The sequence below is a fragment of the Drechmeria coniospora genome, chromosome 01 (genome assembly GCF_001625195.1).
Source record: "Drechmeria coniospora strain ARSEF 6962 chromosome 01, whole genome shotgun sequence".
NCBI lineage: Eukaryota > Fungi > Ascomycota > Sordariomycetes > Hypocreales > Ophiocordycipitaceae > Drechmeria > Drechmeria coniospora.
Window position 1 is genome coordinate 8304394 of NC_054389.1, and position 15043 is coordinate 8319436.

The 15043-nt window shown below is 60.2% G+C and overlaps 4 protein-coding genes across 4 annotated transcripts; 3 read left to right on the forward strand and 1 right to left on the reverse strand.

Annotated features, from left to right (window-relative positions):
* Positions 1-267: 267 nt before the first annotated feature.
* DCS_02184 (uncharacterized protein) lies at positions 268-1733 on the reverse strand (the record flags this gene model as incomplete). Its single annotated transcript, XM_040799513.1, has 2 exons — positions 268-1015; positions 1063-1733. The coding sequence occupies 2 exons, from the start codon at positions 1731-1733 to the stop codon at positions 268-270; spliced, it is 1419 nt and encodes a 472-aa protein (XP_040660396.1).
* Positions 1734-2627: 894 nt separating this feature from the next.
* DCS_02185 (uncharacterized protein) lies at positions 2628-4988 on the forward strand (the record flags this gene model as incomplete). The annotated part of the gene is made up of 1 exon (XM_040799514.1): positions 2628-4988. One exon carries the CDS (start codon positions 2628-2630, stop codon positions 4986-4988), a length of 2361 nt encoding a protein of 786 aa, XP_040660397.1.
* A 2579-nt stretch (positions 4989-7567) lies between these two features.
* Positions 7568-11165, forward strand: DCS_02186 (putative restin; the record flags this gene model as incomplete). The annotated part of the gene is made up of 4 exons (XM_040799515.1): positions 7568-10693; positions 10773-10916; positions 10988-11058; positions 11120-11165. 4 exons carry the CDS (start codon positions 7568-7570, stop codon positions 11163-11165), a joined length of 3387 nt encoding a protein of 1128 aa, XP_040660398.1.
* A 1250-nt stretch (positions 11166-12415) lies between these two features.
* DCS_02187 (uncharacterized protein) lies at positions 12416-14573 on the forward strand (the record flags this gene model as incomplete). The annotated part of the gene is made up of 6 exons (XM_040799516.1): positions 12416-12437; positions 12480-12524; positions 12589-12646; positions 12709-12874; positions 12940-13998; positions 14118-14573. 6 exons carry the CDS (start codon positions 12416-12418, stop codon positions 14571-14573), a joined length of 1806 nt encoding a protein of 601 aa, XP_040660399.1.
* Between the last annotated feature and the right edge of the window lie 470 nt (positions 14574-15043).

Genomic DNA, 15043 nt, shown 5'->3' on the forward strand with positions numbered 1-15043 from the left:
AGCGGTGCGATGTGCTTTGGGCGTATACCCCGCGCTTCGCTGCCTCGTGCGTCCGATGCTTGTTTCTGCTAGGAAAGCTTTGATAGCCTACGCCTTGTCTTAATGCGAAGTCGCTTCTCGTCTGACCAAGGCAGTGCCCTCTCTACGTGGCCTCGACGGTCAAGCTCATGTGATTGTCTAGAATGGCCCGAGACGTGAACACCGGCAGGTCCTTCGTTTCAACGACGCTCGACGGACAATGTGTCATGTCATGGCCGATCGAGCCGATCAAGTATCCTTGGCCCATGGCGCTCTCGTCACCGAGGTTTGTGCTGCCGTCAATCCCGTTCCCGAGGTCTCATCCCGGAGCGGTCTCGGCCTCGAGGTCACCGAGCCAGCAGCCGGACCTGGCGGAGCCCTGGAGTACGGGATCCCGGGACCGGGAGGCGGCGGCATCTTGGTTGCTTGCGCCCACGGCGCAGATGTCCCGGACAAGGGATGCATCGGCCGTTTTGCCGTGGCTGCTTGCACCTGCGCAGGCTGATTGGCCATGTGCACGCTCTGCGTCGGTTTCGCTGCGTCGGGATCCTCCTCCCAGGAGAAGAGCTCGCCGAAGCGAAAGTGCTGGACGACGGGGAATTTAGACAGGACCTCGGCGTTGAACATCTTGATCATGCCCTTGTTGATCTTGCCCCATCCGTCGCGGATGCCGGAGATGTCGAAGAGAATGGGGGAGTGCTCCCAAAAGGGGCCCTTCTTGACGTCGTTGATGAAGCCGATGGCGGAGAAGTACATGTTGGTGGCGCGCTGGACCTCGACGACATCCCCCTTCGTCACGTCGCTAGGCTTCGGGGCGCCGGCGACGGAGCCCTCGAGAGGCATCGGCTCGGTGCCCGAGGAGCCGATCGGGCGCGTTAGTTGGGCAGAGCCGAATATGTAGGGGATGAAGGAGTGGTCGTCGAGACCCCAGACGCCGTGGGAGCCGGCGGGCTCGAGGGTGTACGTGAGGATCAGTTTACGGACAACTTCAAGGTACCTGATGCCGTTAGCATCCGACTTGCACCATCTGCGGTTTCGGCTCACGGCTGGATGACGTTGAGGACGATTTCACGCGCCATATCCTCGTCGTCATTCTCGCCCTGGAAAAAGGCCAGCTTCCACAGACAACCGAGGAAGGCGAGGAAGCTGAGCTCGTGGCCCGTCCCGTAGTCGAGTCGTTGGGCACTACCGAAGGCATCGATGAGATAGCTGCCGACCTCTTCCCTGGCCGCACCGGCGGCCAGGTCCAGCGTCTTGCCCAGCAACCCGCCGCTCAGGAGGCCATCGATCCTGTCTTCGACAAGAGCATGCCACGTGCGAAAGCTCACGTTGCCGAATCTTCGAGGACCGGGGTCTGGGGGTGCCAGCTCGACGAGCTCGCTGATCTCGGAGAGTAGAGCCTGAAGGGCGAGGATGGGCGATGAGGAGGAAGGAGAGCCGGGGGTGAGAGGGAAGACACGAGCGGGCGCCGACGACGCACCGGGCTGCTGGCGCGGACATAGGGCGCGGTTGAGCTGCAAGACAAAAATGCCAATATCGCGGTAGGCGAGGCTTGTGAGGAATCGGGCGACGTCGTGGCCCTCGTTGATGCGCTTCGAGGGCTTCGTAAAGGTGAGAGGTGTATTCTGGTCGATGACCTTCAGGGTAGGCAGGACGACGGAATCGGATGGCGAGGCACTGGCAGAAGAGGTGGCTGTCGCAATGGCAGACGTCATTTTACCCTGCGGTTAAGGGGCAAGTCAAAAGCCCAAATTGGAAATCTGCTTGTTTCGTCTCGACATCAACTGTGACGGTGAAGTGAGGCGTGTATAGCAGTGCTGCGATGGTGTTGTTTGATATAGTTCATTGATACTTCCTATACTGCAAGTACAAAGCCAAACATTAGTCAGCAAAAGCGAGATATTTGAAAAAAGTGGCATGCCGATTAAGTTGGTTATTTAAACCAATAATCACATACCAAAGGTATAGTGGTTTCATAGGTGGCAATGGTTTATTTGTTCGGCCAAGTCTCTTGTCCGACTTTTGTCAACGTCGTGTGCAATCCAGATACCGAGTTATTACTACCAAATTGCTATGTGGCTGGTAGAATCTGGCGGCGGGCGAGGTTCCACGGCCTAGAAAGGCCCCGCACGAGTTCCACACCGCTTCCCAGAAGAGGACAGCGGAGAGCAAGTCCATATCTTATTACGAAGTAATACCTCGGAGTACTTCGCACTTCACACAGGCACATGTAATGTACATGTATACAGTATGTACATGTTAGCATCAAAGTACGGAGTAAGTACTTACAGTATTGCTTAGGTAATGTACGGAGTAGAAGTGTAGACAGAGTAATATTACTCCGTACAAGTAGGTAAAACAACCAGCACTTGCCCTCAAGGTCGTTGTCCCCGCACCGGTGCTGCGATATCATCGTTGCTGATACTCACGAAATTGGGGACTCGCGGTTGGTGAAAAATGGCAAGATCAACAGCCCACGACGTTCGATATCGGCCGAATCGACATTAACCTCGATAGCCTATCCTGAAGCGGCCTTCTTTTCATCACAACCATTGCTCACTTGATTCGAGTATCCATCCATAACGAGGAGTTCCTGTACATTCGCCGGCATGCCTCGCGCTGGCCTGCGATCGGCGGCAGCGAGTGAGCCACAGACAACCAATCGAAATCCGGCGTACAAACGCAATCCGACCCCAGAACGCCAAGATTTCGACGGGAGAAGCAATGGGGGAAGCAATGGGAGAAGCAATGGGAGAAGCAATGGGAGAAGCAACGGGAGAAGCAACGGGAGAAGCAACGGGAGAAGCAACAGGGATGGTCCTGGACGAACGAAGAGAATGCCACAGTCGCGGCATGGTGCACGCCGTATGCAAACTCGGGCGGCTACTCTTCTCAAAAGGGAGGCAGAAATGCAGTATTCGGGGAAGAAGCGGGCCGGAATAAGTGAGGAATCGCAGAACCCCCCGCCCAAACGACTTGGTCTTCGCAGCCAAGGTCGAGAGCAGCAAGACACCACGGCTGAGAACGGGGTATCAGACGAGGAGGATGACGGCGACGGGCTGTATTTCGACCCGACTCTTTTGGATGCCGTCAACGCAAAGGCCGGATTTCACAGAGAGGAGTCGTTCTCAGAGAAGTCGCAGGGTATTGATGAGCAGGCGACCGAGCAGCAGCTCGAAATCTTTGCCTTGGATTCGTACGAGTACGAGCCCGACGACAGGCAGGAGCGGCTGGAATCCGAGTCAGCTTTGACGTCCCCCCCAAAACACGTTCGGGTCGAGGCGAGGTCGCCGGGCGATGGCACTGTCGATGGACCAGCACGCAAGTTGCGTCGTGGACGGGCCGCAAGGGTGAATCCAGAGACGAAGACGGCAAATGCAGCGATGGAGAAGGGTACAGCGCTTCGGGGGGCGGCAGATGACGATAATGTTGATATCGATTCGGGGCATGACGACGGCCCGCACGCACGGCACAGCAACGATGGGCTCTGCCGTGAAGGATATGCAGACGAAGGAATGATATACAGCAACAACGCCGATGATGCGATACCCGATTCAGAGGATGATGGCCATGTTGACGTTGGGCTGCGCGATGCAGATCAAGCCGAGGACCGAATTTGGGACGACTTGCACATCATGATACTCGATTCGGATGTCGAAAAGGGCGGAAAAATAATACCCGGTGAAGATGGACGAAATGAACCCCTCCATTTCGTTCACATCCAATCCGAGCCGCTTCCCTCGATGCTCCTGCTCATGGGCCTGCGTGGTTGGACGGCAGAGTCGAAGGGATATGCCGACAAGCTACTTCGCCGTCCTTTGGAGAGCAACGACGAGTGGTGGATGCGCAATGAAGAGTTCCTAGAGAATCGGATGTGCGAGACGCTGTACCGCAGAGTCCAGCATATTGCCAGTTTCTATCAGCGTGTGCCAAGGGCGCCGGAATTCGAAGCGCAGGCCGAGCATATCCGGCTCGGCCATGATGATATTCAGGACGCCGTCCTCGACGGCTGCAAGTTGGTGAAATATTTGGCAGCCTATGATGGAGATTCCAGCGGCAGCATGGCTTCGGATTGGAGCCAAACGATGACGAGGAGCCTTTATCGAAGAATCATTCCCATCCTAGTCTTGTGCATGAGGGAAGTGTTTTTGGCGGGAACGACATCCGCATCGGACGACGACGGGCCGTTGCCGGTTACGGGGGCCTTTACGATGTTCACGCTACAACCCCTGCTGCTCCTGTCAGGCTGGATCGGCATCCTCTACGAGGCGATGACCCGCTCGCTCGCGCAGAAGCCGTCGTCGCCGACGACGACGGCCGACGAGAAGGAACAGAGGTCGTTGGCGAAGGAGGATGACAACCGCAAGCTGCTGCGGAGGAGACGAGACACGTTCCACGAGACGTTGGAAGAGGCAAGAACGAGACTGGGGGGTCGGACCGGTGCCTCAAGACAAGCGGACGAAGAGGTGGCGGGCATCCGCCACAGGCAGGAAGCGCAAGCGAGGAGTGCGCAGGACGAACTCGGAAAGACGAGGACGAGGTTGCAGATGGAGCGGGAAGAGCTGATCAGGACAGAGCGGATGGTGCTGAAGGCGGAGAAGGAGAGGGCGCGCAAGGCTCACGAGAAACGAGAGGCGCAGTTGCAACGGTTTATGGCGTCAGCGCGGAGAATACTCGACGGCCGAATGAAGAATGGGCCTTGGGAGCGCCAAAGCCAGGAGGAGAGGTATCTGGCGAAGCACGGATGGCACCTGTGGGAAGACGAGAGGTTACTTGACAAGCTGAAGGACAGCAAGTCACCTCCGATTCACGCGCTATCGCATCAAGATCTCGAAGCGGTGATGCCGCAGCGGTCTCTCGAGGAGATTGCCAAGCGCGTGTCGTACCTGAGGAACAAGATGCGGCTCCTTTACGAAGTGCAGAAGCAGGAGCCGCCATGGTGGTGCTCTCACGGGTCGGATCAGGATTGACGGATGCCTTTTTACTTGGCCGGCCTTGACCATTGATTGGTTGATTGAATCATAGACAGACAGATACCCCCCAAGTCGGATGGCACTCGTTGCTGTCATCCGCCGAGAGTTGCAGGATTGCAGCAAGGTTTATATTTCGGATTTATTTTTGGGGTACTCGTATATGTGATGCACACACACGCACACACACGCGCGCGCACACACGCGCGCACACGCGCACACGCACACATACGTGTACATGTACATTTTGGCACCAAAAAATGGCAAAGAAATGTGCAACTATGATTCTCGCGAATGGTGAGGCACCCGTCCGTGGCCTGGGAAGGGTTGTTTGCCAGTGTCGTAGATTCTTGCGCAGCTACTCTGTACCGTCGAGCATCCCGCCTGATTACACCTACAATTGCCGCTACAATTGCCGACGTGGTATTATTAGTGGCAGGTAATTACAGTACTCCGTACATACTAGGTACTAAGACAAGTACTGTACAGTACAGTGAGTGCTTGTACTGTAATACTCCGTACGGAGCATTTGGAGCCAGTTTCCTGGGCCCGACCACCTCCCGACCACCAGCCGACGTCTGCCCCACCTGGTTGTGGCCCAACGGCCCACCTGCGGCACCGCCACGCCACGTCGCCGCCTGAAGACGGACGCCAGCAGCGGCAATCGTCAAAGAAGGCGGCGCGTGGGGCTAGCGGAGCTACGCGTCTGGTTTGGATTTCCTTGATGCTAGCGAACTCATCCGCTCGCTTGCCGAGCTGATGTCAGAACTCGGAACTTGCAGCAATAGATGCATTAGTATCACGCATGCGCGGTGTATACATCGGTAAGGTGACTGGCAAGGAGAAGGCACGGAGCACAAAAGATATGGAATCCATTCGTACCTGGATGGGATAAATTGATAGTGATTCATTGGTGGCTACCTCGGATGCGTGTAAGTTCGAATGTCTGAAGGATAAGGTTTTTCTGGCAGTCAGTACCCAGTACTTGTATTGCTTTGTAAGTAAGTGACACAAGCACATGCATGGAGTACGGAGGACTATGGATATTGCATGTGCAGGTACGGAGTACTGTTCGGCGTACGGAGTGCTCCCTGTGGTATTATTGTGCAGTACTCCGTACTCCGTACTGCAACTGATTCACCTGCAAGTACTATCATTTCATTCAACCAGATGCTGTATTCCCTTGTTACTGCTAGTACTTACATGTAGGTTAGTGCTAGGTACTGGTACAAGTACGTGCTTGCTGCCGTCACTATTTGTCCAGTACTCCGCAGCAATAGCACGGATTCACATTTTCGGCGAGGGTAAGCCCTCATCGCCAGTACCGGCACATATATTAGTACCGAGTGCTCCTTGTGCACATATTCTTACTTGCATACATGAATACTTGTACGTGTTCCTTGTTCTCTCTGCCCTGTAACGAACGACCTACCTATACAAGTAAATCCGTAGTTGATAGGTCCAAGCAAGAGCACGTGGTCGCATGTGGGAGCACAGGCACAGTACACTGTACTGTACTGTAAGTAAGTACCTCTTACTTGTGCGGTGTGCTGTGCTGTGGGTGGCTAGTTGTCGGTTCGTGGGTCCATCCCAAAGCTTAGGTAGTACCAGCAAGAGCTGGGGACAGCTGGCTTGTCGGTACCCAAGGCGCTAGAACGAATGGTTGGGCACTAGTAGTGAGCAGCAGCCGGCTCTCACTCACCCAGTACCAAGGTGGTAGAGCACAGTACAAGTTGGTCAACTGCGAGTGCAATTGGATTCGGAATGCGACAAAAGACGTCGCCGGGTCGCTAGGAAATGGGCGAGGTGCACTCCTAAATCGATTTTTGGAATTACTGCACTCTAGTAGCGCTCGTAGGTCGCGTCGCTGATGCCATCTAATGTCGTCGACGGGGCGGGGGAAGAGAAGAAGTGATACAGACTGGCTGCATGAACGCAGTGCGGCCCCTCCTTGACTGAGCCCCCACCCCCCCATGCGGCCAGCCTGCTGCCAGCCTGCTGCCAGCCTGCTGGAGCTGCCCAGAGCCACTCCGGCCACTAGTACAAGCATCCAGTAAGTATACGTGTACTACGGCGTGGTGGGAACGGGTATTAATACTACGAGTACGGAGTACGTACCGAGTACCTCCAACGCAAATATCCAAGACTGCCTCGCCGATGAAGTGACTTGGCCCCTGGGAACAATCTCTGCCTCCTAAACCTCTACCGAATTCACGCCCGCCCCCGTCCTCCCTTCCCTGCGCTGGCCTGAACTGTGCCCGTCGCCATCGAGCTTCCGTTGCTGGGCACGCATCATCGCCTGTTTCGTCTTGTTCCCCGGCCGCCATCGCCCGCGTTCTCCTTCGTGGACGCGCCCGAATTTCGTGTGCCGCTTCGTTCCACCATTGCAGGTACGTTGACTTGGGACGCTCTCGTCTGCGGCGCGACACCTTTCCGTCGTTCTACCCTGGCCTGCCATCGTCGGCCTCGAGCCGTCGCTGGGACGGCTGGCGGTCGTTGGGGGTCTCTCGAGCAAGTCTTGGCCGCAGGATTGCTAACGTCGACTCTGGTCCTTAGCAGTAGATACCCGGATTCGAACCATGTCGGACAAGGAAAACGTCGTCCGCATGGCCTCGCAGAAGGAGGCTGCCCCTCCCACGGCCGAGCCCTCGACGGCCACGGGATCCAGCCCGGCCGCCACCGATTCTCCTTCCAAGGCCAATGGTGAGACCAAGACGCCCGCCGCAGCGAAGCGCGTCAGCACGACGGCAGCTTCGACGAGCCGTCGCCCCGGCACCGCCTCGTCCACCGGTTCCAAGACGGGCACTGCCTCCGTTGGGGCCTCCACCGGCACCGCCGCTCGCACGGCCAGCACGCTGAACAAACCTCCGACGCGGCCGCCCGTGACGGCGACGACCCGTCGGTCGACGGCCGCACCCGCCTCTTCGTCGACCCACCGCAGTCGGCCGAGCGTCGGTGCCAGCGGGGACGAGAAGAAGCCGTCGTTGACCTCGTCCGTGGCACGGAGGACGAGCTCCATCGTGAGCAGTCCCGCCAAGGTTGCCGAGAAGAAGACGACGACGACGCCGGCCGCCGCAGCCGCTCGACGACCGGCGGCACCCTCCAGCGCACCGGCCGCGAGCTCGAGGACATCCGCGCTCGCCTCCTCCAGCACCCCCGCCGCGAGCTCGAGGACGTCTACGCTCGCCTCCAGGACCAGCACCGCGGCCGCGGGGTCGTCGGCGACGAGGCCCAGCACGGCTTCGCGCTCGACCGTCACCGCCGGCACCGCCGGCACCGCCGACGCTCGCAAACGCCTCTCCGTCGCCTCGGCAACCCCCGCCACGACTTCCACCCGTGCCGCCACCCGCCCGGCAGCCCGCCCCGACTCGGCCGCCTCGAAGGAACTCGACGGGCTCAAGTCCAAGCTTGCCGAGGGCAACGCCGAAATCGAGTCTCTCAAGGCCCAGATCAAGACGTCGGAGGAGACGGTCGCTCGACTGCGCGAACAGGTCACCGATCCTCCGGCTCAAGAGTCCGCCGCCCAAGATGAAGCGGCCATGGCCAACCTCAAGGCGGAGCACGAGTCCGCCGTCGCAAGCCTGGAGGCCCGTCTCGACGACGTCAACGCCAAGTTGAACGCCGGCGAGACCGAGGTCGTCGCCCTCAAGGCCGCGCTCGCCGACGCTCAGCACTCCAAGTCCGCTCTCGAAGGGGAACTTGCGGGCCTCAGAAAGTCTCTGGAAGCCATCGAGGCGGAGGGCGAGGAGAAGGGCAAGGCAAGCGACAGCGCGCTGCGGAAGGCTGTCGACGAGCACGCCCTCCAGATGGAGGAGCTGCAGACGTCCCTTGCCGGTCAGCACAGGGCCGCCATGGAGGAAGTCGAGGCAAGACACAAGTCGGAGCTCGAGAAAGGCTCGGCCGACGTCTCCTCCCACAAATCGGCTCTCGCCGAGCTCCAGGCCGGCCACGAGTTGGAAATGTCTGACCTGAGAAAGAAGATGGAACAGATGTCCTCCGAGCACGAGGCCTTGGAGTCGACCAGCATCGAAAAGTCCCGCTCCGAGCACGAGGCGCACAGCGCCAAGGTCGCCGGGCTCGAGAGCGACATTGCCGAGCTCAAGGCCGCACTCGACCTGTCCCGCGAGGCGGCCGAAAAGATGCAGTCCCTCGACGGCAAGCTGGCCGAGATGCAGAGCCAGCTGGACGCCAAGGAGTCTTCCCTCGTCGCCGCACGGGAGGAGCTCGCTTCCGTCAAGGCCGGATCGAGCGAGGCCGAGAAGGCAGCGGCGGAAAAGGACAAGGAGATCTCGAAACTGAAGGCGATGCACGACGAGCGCATGAAGAACCTCTCGCAGGACTACGAAAACGAGATCGAGAGCCTGCGCGGCGACGCCTTCTTCAAACGCAAGTTCGAGGTGCTCGAGGCGCAGCACGACGAGCTGCGAGCCGCCTCGGAGCTCGGGGCCGAGAACCACGCCAAGGCCCTTGCCGCCGCCAAGGACGAGCACGCGGCCGCGCTGGCCGCGCTGGAGCACAAGGAGGCGGAGCACGGACGGTCGATGGACGCGCTGCGGGCGAGCCACGCCGAGGAGCTCACGTCGGCCAGGTCGGGCGCCTCCCTCGACAAGGACGCTCACGCCAGCCAACTCGAAGGCCTGAAGTCGGCCCACGCCGAGGAGCTCGAAAGACTCAAGAAGAAGAGCGAGACGACTCTCGGCGAACAGCTCGATTCGCTCATGGCTTCCCACGCCGACGTGCTCGACGGCTTGAGGAAGGAGCATGCCGACGCGCTCGACGGCTTGACAAAGGAACACGCCGACGAGAAGGAGGCGCTTCTCGCGGCCCACCGGTCGAAGCTGGCTTCCGTCCAGGACGCCGGCGAGAGCACGCACGCCACCGAGATGGCGACGGTCAAGGCCGACCTTGACGCCGCCCGGCATGAGTTGGCGAGCGCGCGGGAGGAGAGCCGGAGGGCGGTCGAGGCCGTCACGCAGGAGCTCGAGGAGAAGCACATCGGCGAGGTCGAGAAGCTCGTGGCGATGAACACGGAGGTCATGGAGAAGATGAAGGTGGACGGCATCCAGGCCCGAAAGGAGCTCGAGGAGCTGACGGCGGCGCACTCCAAGTCCCTCGACGACGCCATCAACGAGTACAAGCACAACAGCTCGAGCCTCCAGGACAAGCTCGCGCAGCAGGCCGAGGCCAACGCGGCCCTCGACAAGGCCCTCTCCGACGCCCAGCTGGCCCTCGCCAAGGCCGAGGCCGAGGTCGACGAGATGGGCCAGCGGCTCGCGCACGAGAAGATGGAGCGCATGACGGCCCTCGCCGACTTTGACGCGGCGAAGAGCACCAAGCCGGACAGCTCGGAGGCGGATGCCCTGCGGGCCGAGCTCGCGTCCCTCAAGAAGGCGCAGGAGACGAAGGCGGACGGGCTGTCGGCGGCGCAGGAGACGATAGACAGCATGAAGAAGGATCTCGAGCTGGCGCAGACGAAGCTCGAGGCGCACAAGGCCGAGGCCGAAGCGCAGAGGAATACGGCGCAGGCCGACTACGAGGACCTCAACGACAGCATGACGGTGCTGGTCGAGGAGGCCGACGGCAAGGTCAAGGAGCTCGAGGCGAAGCTGAAGACGACGCAGGCGAAGGCGGCCGACGCGGCGAAGAGGCTGGACGAGCTCGAGGCCCAGCTCAAGGTCAAGGACGCCGAGCTGGCCGAGGCAAAGGTATGAGGCGACCGATGAGGCGACGACGCGACGAGCAGCCCGTCTGCGTTCGGACTTGCGCTGACCTTGACGCGCTCAGGCCAGGGCGACTCCCCTCAAGTCTCCGGGGCTCGCGAGCAGCAGGTTCGCCGATGCCGACGCTGCCGGCGCGACGGCGGCGAAGAACGGCGCGACGGAAGGTGAGGATGACGATGCCGACTACACCTCGGAGGCATTGGCTTCGGTGCGAGAGCCCCTTGCTTGAGTGCCGTGCCGTTGGGCCAGGTTGCGAAGCGGTGCTGACAGTAGACGCAGCTCACCCAGGCGCGCCTCACGGCCAAGCAGATTGACGCGCTCGATCGCGAGATGAGGGATCGTAACCTGCAGTGAGCATGCCCGGGGGCGAACGGGGGGCGCGGGCGGACGGTGGGCTGACGCGTCGCACAGGCTGCTGAACTCGATCACGAACCCGGACGCGACGGAATCCTCTTGAAACCTTGGACGGGCGGGCCGGCTGGATGTTTCCTTTGTCCAACTTGTTGACGCATTGATTCAATACCCCTTTGGCCACGGCAGTGTGCGTGCGCGATGAATGCCCGGGCCGTCAGCGTTGAGCAGCAGCACCATGACGTTTGAGCAGGATGGGAGGGGCAACGTCGACGGAACGCAGCATTACGTGGGAGGTTAGCATTTCGTTCCATTTCCTTTGTGTTTTATTGTACCTTTTTTTCATTCGCCGTCTGGCGCCGCATGAGTTCCGATGAATGCTGCCTGATGCGCGTACGTGTGTAATTACGTATTGGTATTTGGTCAAGTAGGTGTGCCTCGGTCGCATGGATGTGAAACTGTGATACCCCTCTTGCGCTCTCCACTGTGCCTGCGTCGGCTGCGATGATGGATGCACGAGTACAGCTACGATGAGTGTGACGGCACTCGCCGTCGAGGACGATACGGATACGGTACGTGCTGCGTTCTTGTGTCGTTGTGAGTTCTGTACATGCCGCCAGCGATATCAGACGTTATGCTCTTGCCAGTACGGTGTGTAGGCAGCACGTACGGAGTGCTTGTACGTCCATGCACGCCATTGTACACCACACGCGTACGTGGATGACCCAAAACAGTCGACATGCCGCGACCTCGTTCGTCTGGGCCTTTGCATGGACACGCCCTGGAAGGTAGCAGATGCATTGATTTTGGGGAGAGGGGGGAGGTTCCGGGATGGGTGTCGTATCCACGCTCCGAATGCCATGCCGAATGCCGGCGTTTGTTCAGGGGTTTAGGCCCGAGGTGGCCAATAAGCGCGGAAAATTTGTCAGCAGCGCAATGGCGCTCGCTGGTTGCGGGCTAGGCGTGTAAGTAGCGTACGGAGCACGCACTCCATATGAGTGCTCGTATTAAACACAAAATGCACTCCGCAAGTGCAGTAAGTACACTGCAGTATCACTCCGTACAGTACGGCTACTCCGTACATGACCATGACTTCCGGCGCTGCCGAGTCAAGCGGCGCCAACGATTGATACTTCCTGTCACGCACGTGGACCTGTGCTCGTGGTCGGGGTCTTTGCCACCACCGCGGCGCCGACGATGATCATGATTGTCCGCATTGTTCCTCCGTAGTCCGAGGAGGCGCACGATGCAAAACGAAGAAGAAATCGAGAGATTGGTCGAGGCCTGTTGCGAGAATGCCATGGCCAATTGTACCATTGATGGCATGTACCGTCGGTGTACTTGTTATTGGTCATCATGGTACTTTCAGCACTAGGGAGTACGCGTGACAGGCTCATCGTGCTGTAATAATACCATGCAGGTGCGCTTGCACAGAGCCCGGTGCCCACAGTGCGGTACTTACTTGGTACCTGCAGCTAACACGGAGCACTCAGCAGCACCCACAAGTATTACCTACTCCGTAAAACTAGCGACCGGCACTGCCGACAGTGGCACTCATGACGTCGCCCCGCAGGCCGTTGGCGGTGTGTAGGATTTCCGCTTCTGGTCGAACGTCATTGGACTCCGTCATTATTTCTCCGGTGCTCAAGGGATGCGCGCCGCATCGTGCCTTCCTCCCTGCAATTCCATCCTTCACCGCCGGAACGGCTGCTCTCTGCCTTTGTTGCCGCCAAGGCCTTTTTTTTCTCTCGTGACGCGTACAACCTTTGCATCTTGATCGAAACACAAATCGTATCGCGCGCGAGGACAAGGCATGTGCGTATAAGAGAATCGACGCTCGACACGGCGACCGGTGGACAGCAGCACCATTGCCCGTCTAGGCGTGGGACGTTCGCTTCTCGTACCACCCGGCCTCGTTCGTATCCCACGGCCGTCGTGTCTCTGCGGCTCGACGAGCGGATCAAGCGGATCGAATGGGCCAGCTCGACAGCACGACCATGGCCGAGGTCGGACGTGGAAGCCTGCAGGTGCCGTCGGCGTCGGCGCTGACGAGCAGGACGACGGGTTGTGGCGAGGTGGCAGAGAGCGTCACGGTCGGTGCCGATGGAGGCGAGGTTGCCGTTGATGGCGAGTCGACGAAAGAGTCGACGAAAGAGTCGACGACGGAGCCGACGAGCGGCGTGCAGGGCGGCCCGGACGTGTCGAGCAGCACGTTGGCACCGAGGCTGCCGAGCATGACCCTTCAACACCTCTCCGTCGACGACGTGCCCTCGAACAGGTCGGCCGGCGGCTCGTCCCAACACCGACCCAGCACGGAACCCCGACGGAGCGTCTCGTACGCGCTGCGGCCCCGGGCCGACGTCTACTACGACTCGCGGGCGGCGACGCGGTCCGAATGGAAGCGTCGGGCGATGACGTTGCAGGAATACTACGACGACAACCCTCAGCTCCTCCCGCAGCTGCCCTTCACCTGGCATCACGGCCGCCGCCGGTGGCGTCTCTTCTTCTTCGCCTTTCTCGTCTTCGTCGACGCCAGCCTGATACCGATAGCCTTGTACTACGGCCTGCGCTACGGCGGCCACGTCGAGGGGTGGATCATCTTCGCCGTCGTCACGACCATCTGGGGCGGGCCGACGTATATCGAGTTCGCCATCCGCACCTTCCGTCTCGTCAAGAAGGAGAGGTTCTACCGGCCGCTCGGCACGGAGAGCAGGTGGTGCTTCGACATGCTGACGTGGGCCTCGGTCCTGACCATCACCGTCGTCACGGCCCTCTTCATCATCGGCAGCGCGCCGCACAACGTCTGGCTCCGGGTGCTCTGCATGCCGGCGCCGGCGATCCTGTACTGCCTCGGAGGCGTGCTCGCCGTCTCGACGCTCTTTCACGCCATGGCCTGGCCGGCACCCTTTCGAATCAGCTCGACGGCCAAGGGTGCGCAGGTAAGAAGCGACCGCCGCGCCGACAGCCCGCCCGCGCGACGTGGTCGAGGCGAGGCGAGGAGCCGAGGGGCGTACCCTCGCATCGGAGCGACGGATGGCTGACGCGTGCGCAATAACAGGTCCTTCCGGGCGCCTACTACTTCATCGAAGACGTCGTCGCCGTCAACGCGGGCGCCGGACGGCCCTACCGAGAGGCGCTGGCGGCGCGGTACAAGGCGAGCGTCCGCTTCCGGCGGATGCTATACGTGCAGTCGCTGTTCTGGTCGATACCGGCGCTGCTGCTGGCGATACCGCTGACCGTCATCGCCGTCATCCCGCCGGTGCCGGCGACGGTTGCCTACGGCGTGTGCTGGGCCGTGCCCTTTGTGTGGAGCGGCCTCTGGGGTGCCATCTCCATCCGGTGGTGCAAGAGGGAGATGACGAGGGAAAGGATCGAATGGGGCATGGAGGCGGATGCGGAAGACAAGACCGAGGGGGATGCCGATGCCGATGCCGATGCCGATGCGAGAACGACGTCGGCGGCCGGCGAGGCCAAGCAGGGTTCGACGACGCCGGAAAGGAGCGAGACGGCCTAGACGGCCTAGACGGCACCGTCGGACGGAGCGAGGATCCGGTCAGAGTCAAGATTCGTCATGAGCCTTTGGGAGGTGCGGTGACGGATGGATGAGGGGATGGACAGATTGCAAAGCGCGAAATGGCCGCATGCCATTCCGCCGCGTGCCGCCTGGCCGTGGCCCGCACCCGTTCCCGCAGCACGCCCGAGTACGGCACCCGCGCTCTTGTTCGCATCCGTCCGGGCACCGTCCATTTGTACTGCGCATGCAGGTACGGCGTCCAAGGCGTACGCGTACGCCTGACGATGCTGGCATGGAGCATGCTGCGGGTGCTCGTCGTATTATACGCCCCTCGTTCCCTGCCGCGAGGCCGTCGGCAAGACGTGCGCCCTGTCGTGCTGCCGGGACGGAATGAGATGGACGACGGATGGGAGCATACGAGCATACTTGCGAGCATACGAGCATACGAGCAGAGGGTGCAGGCACATGGA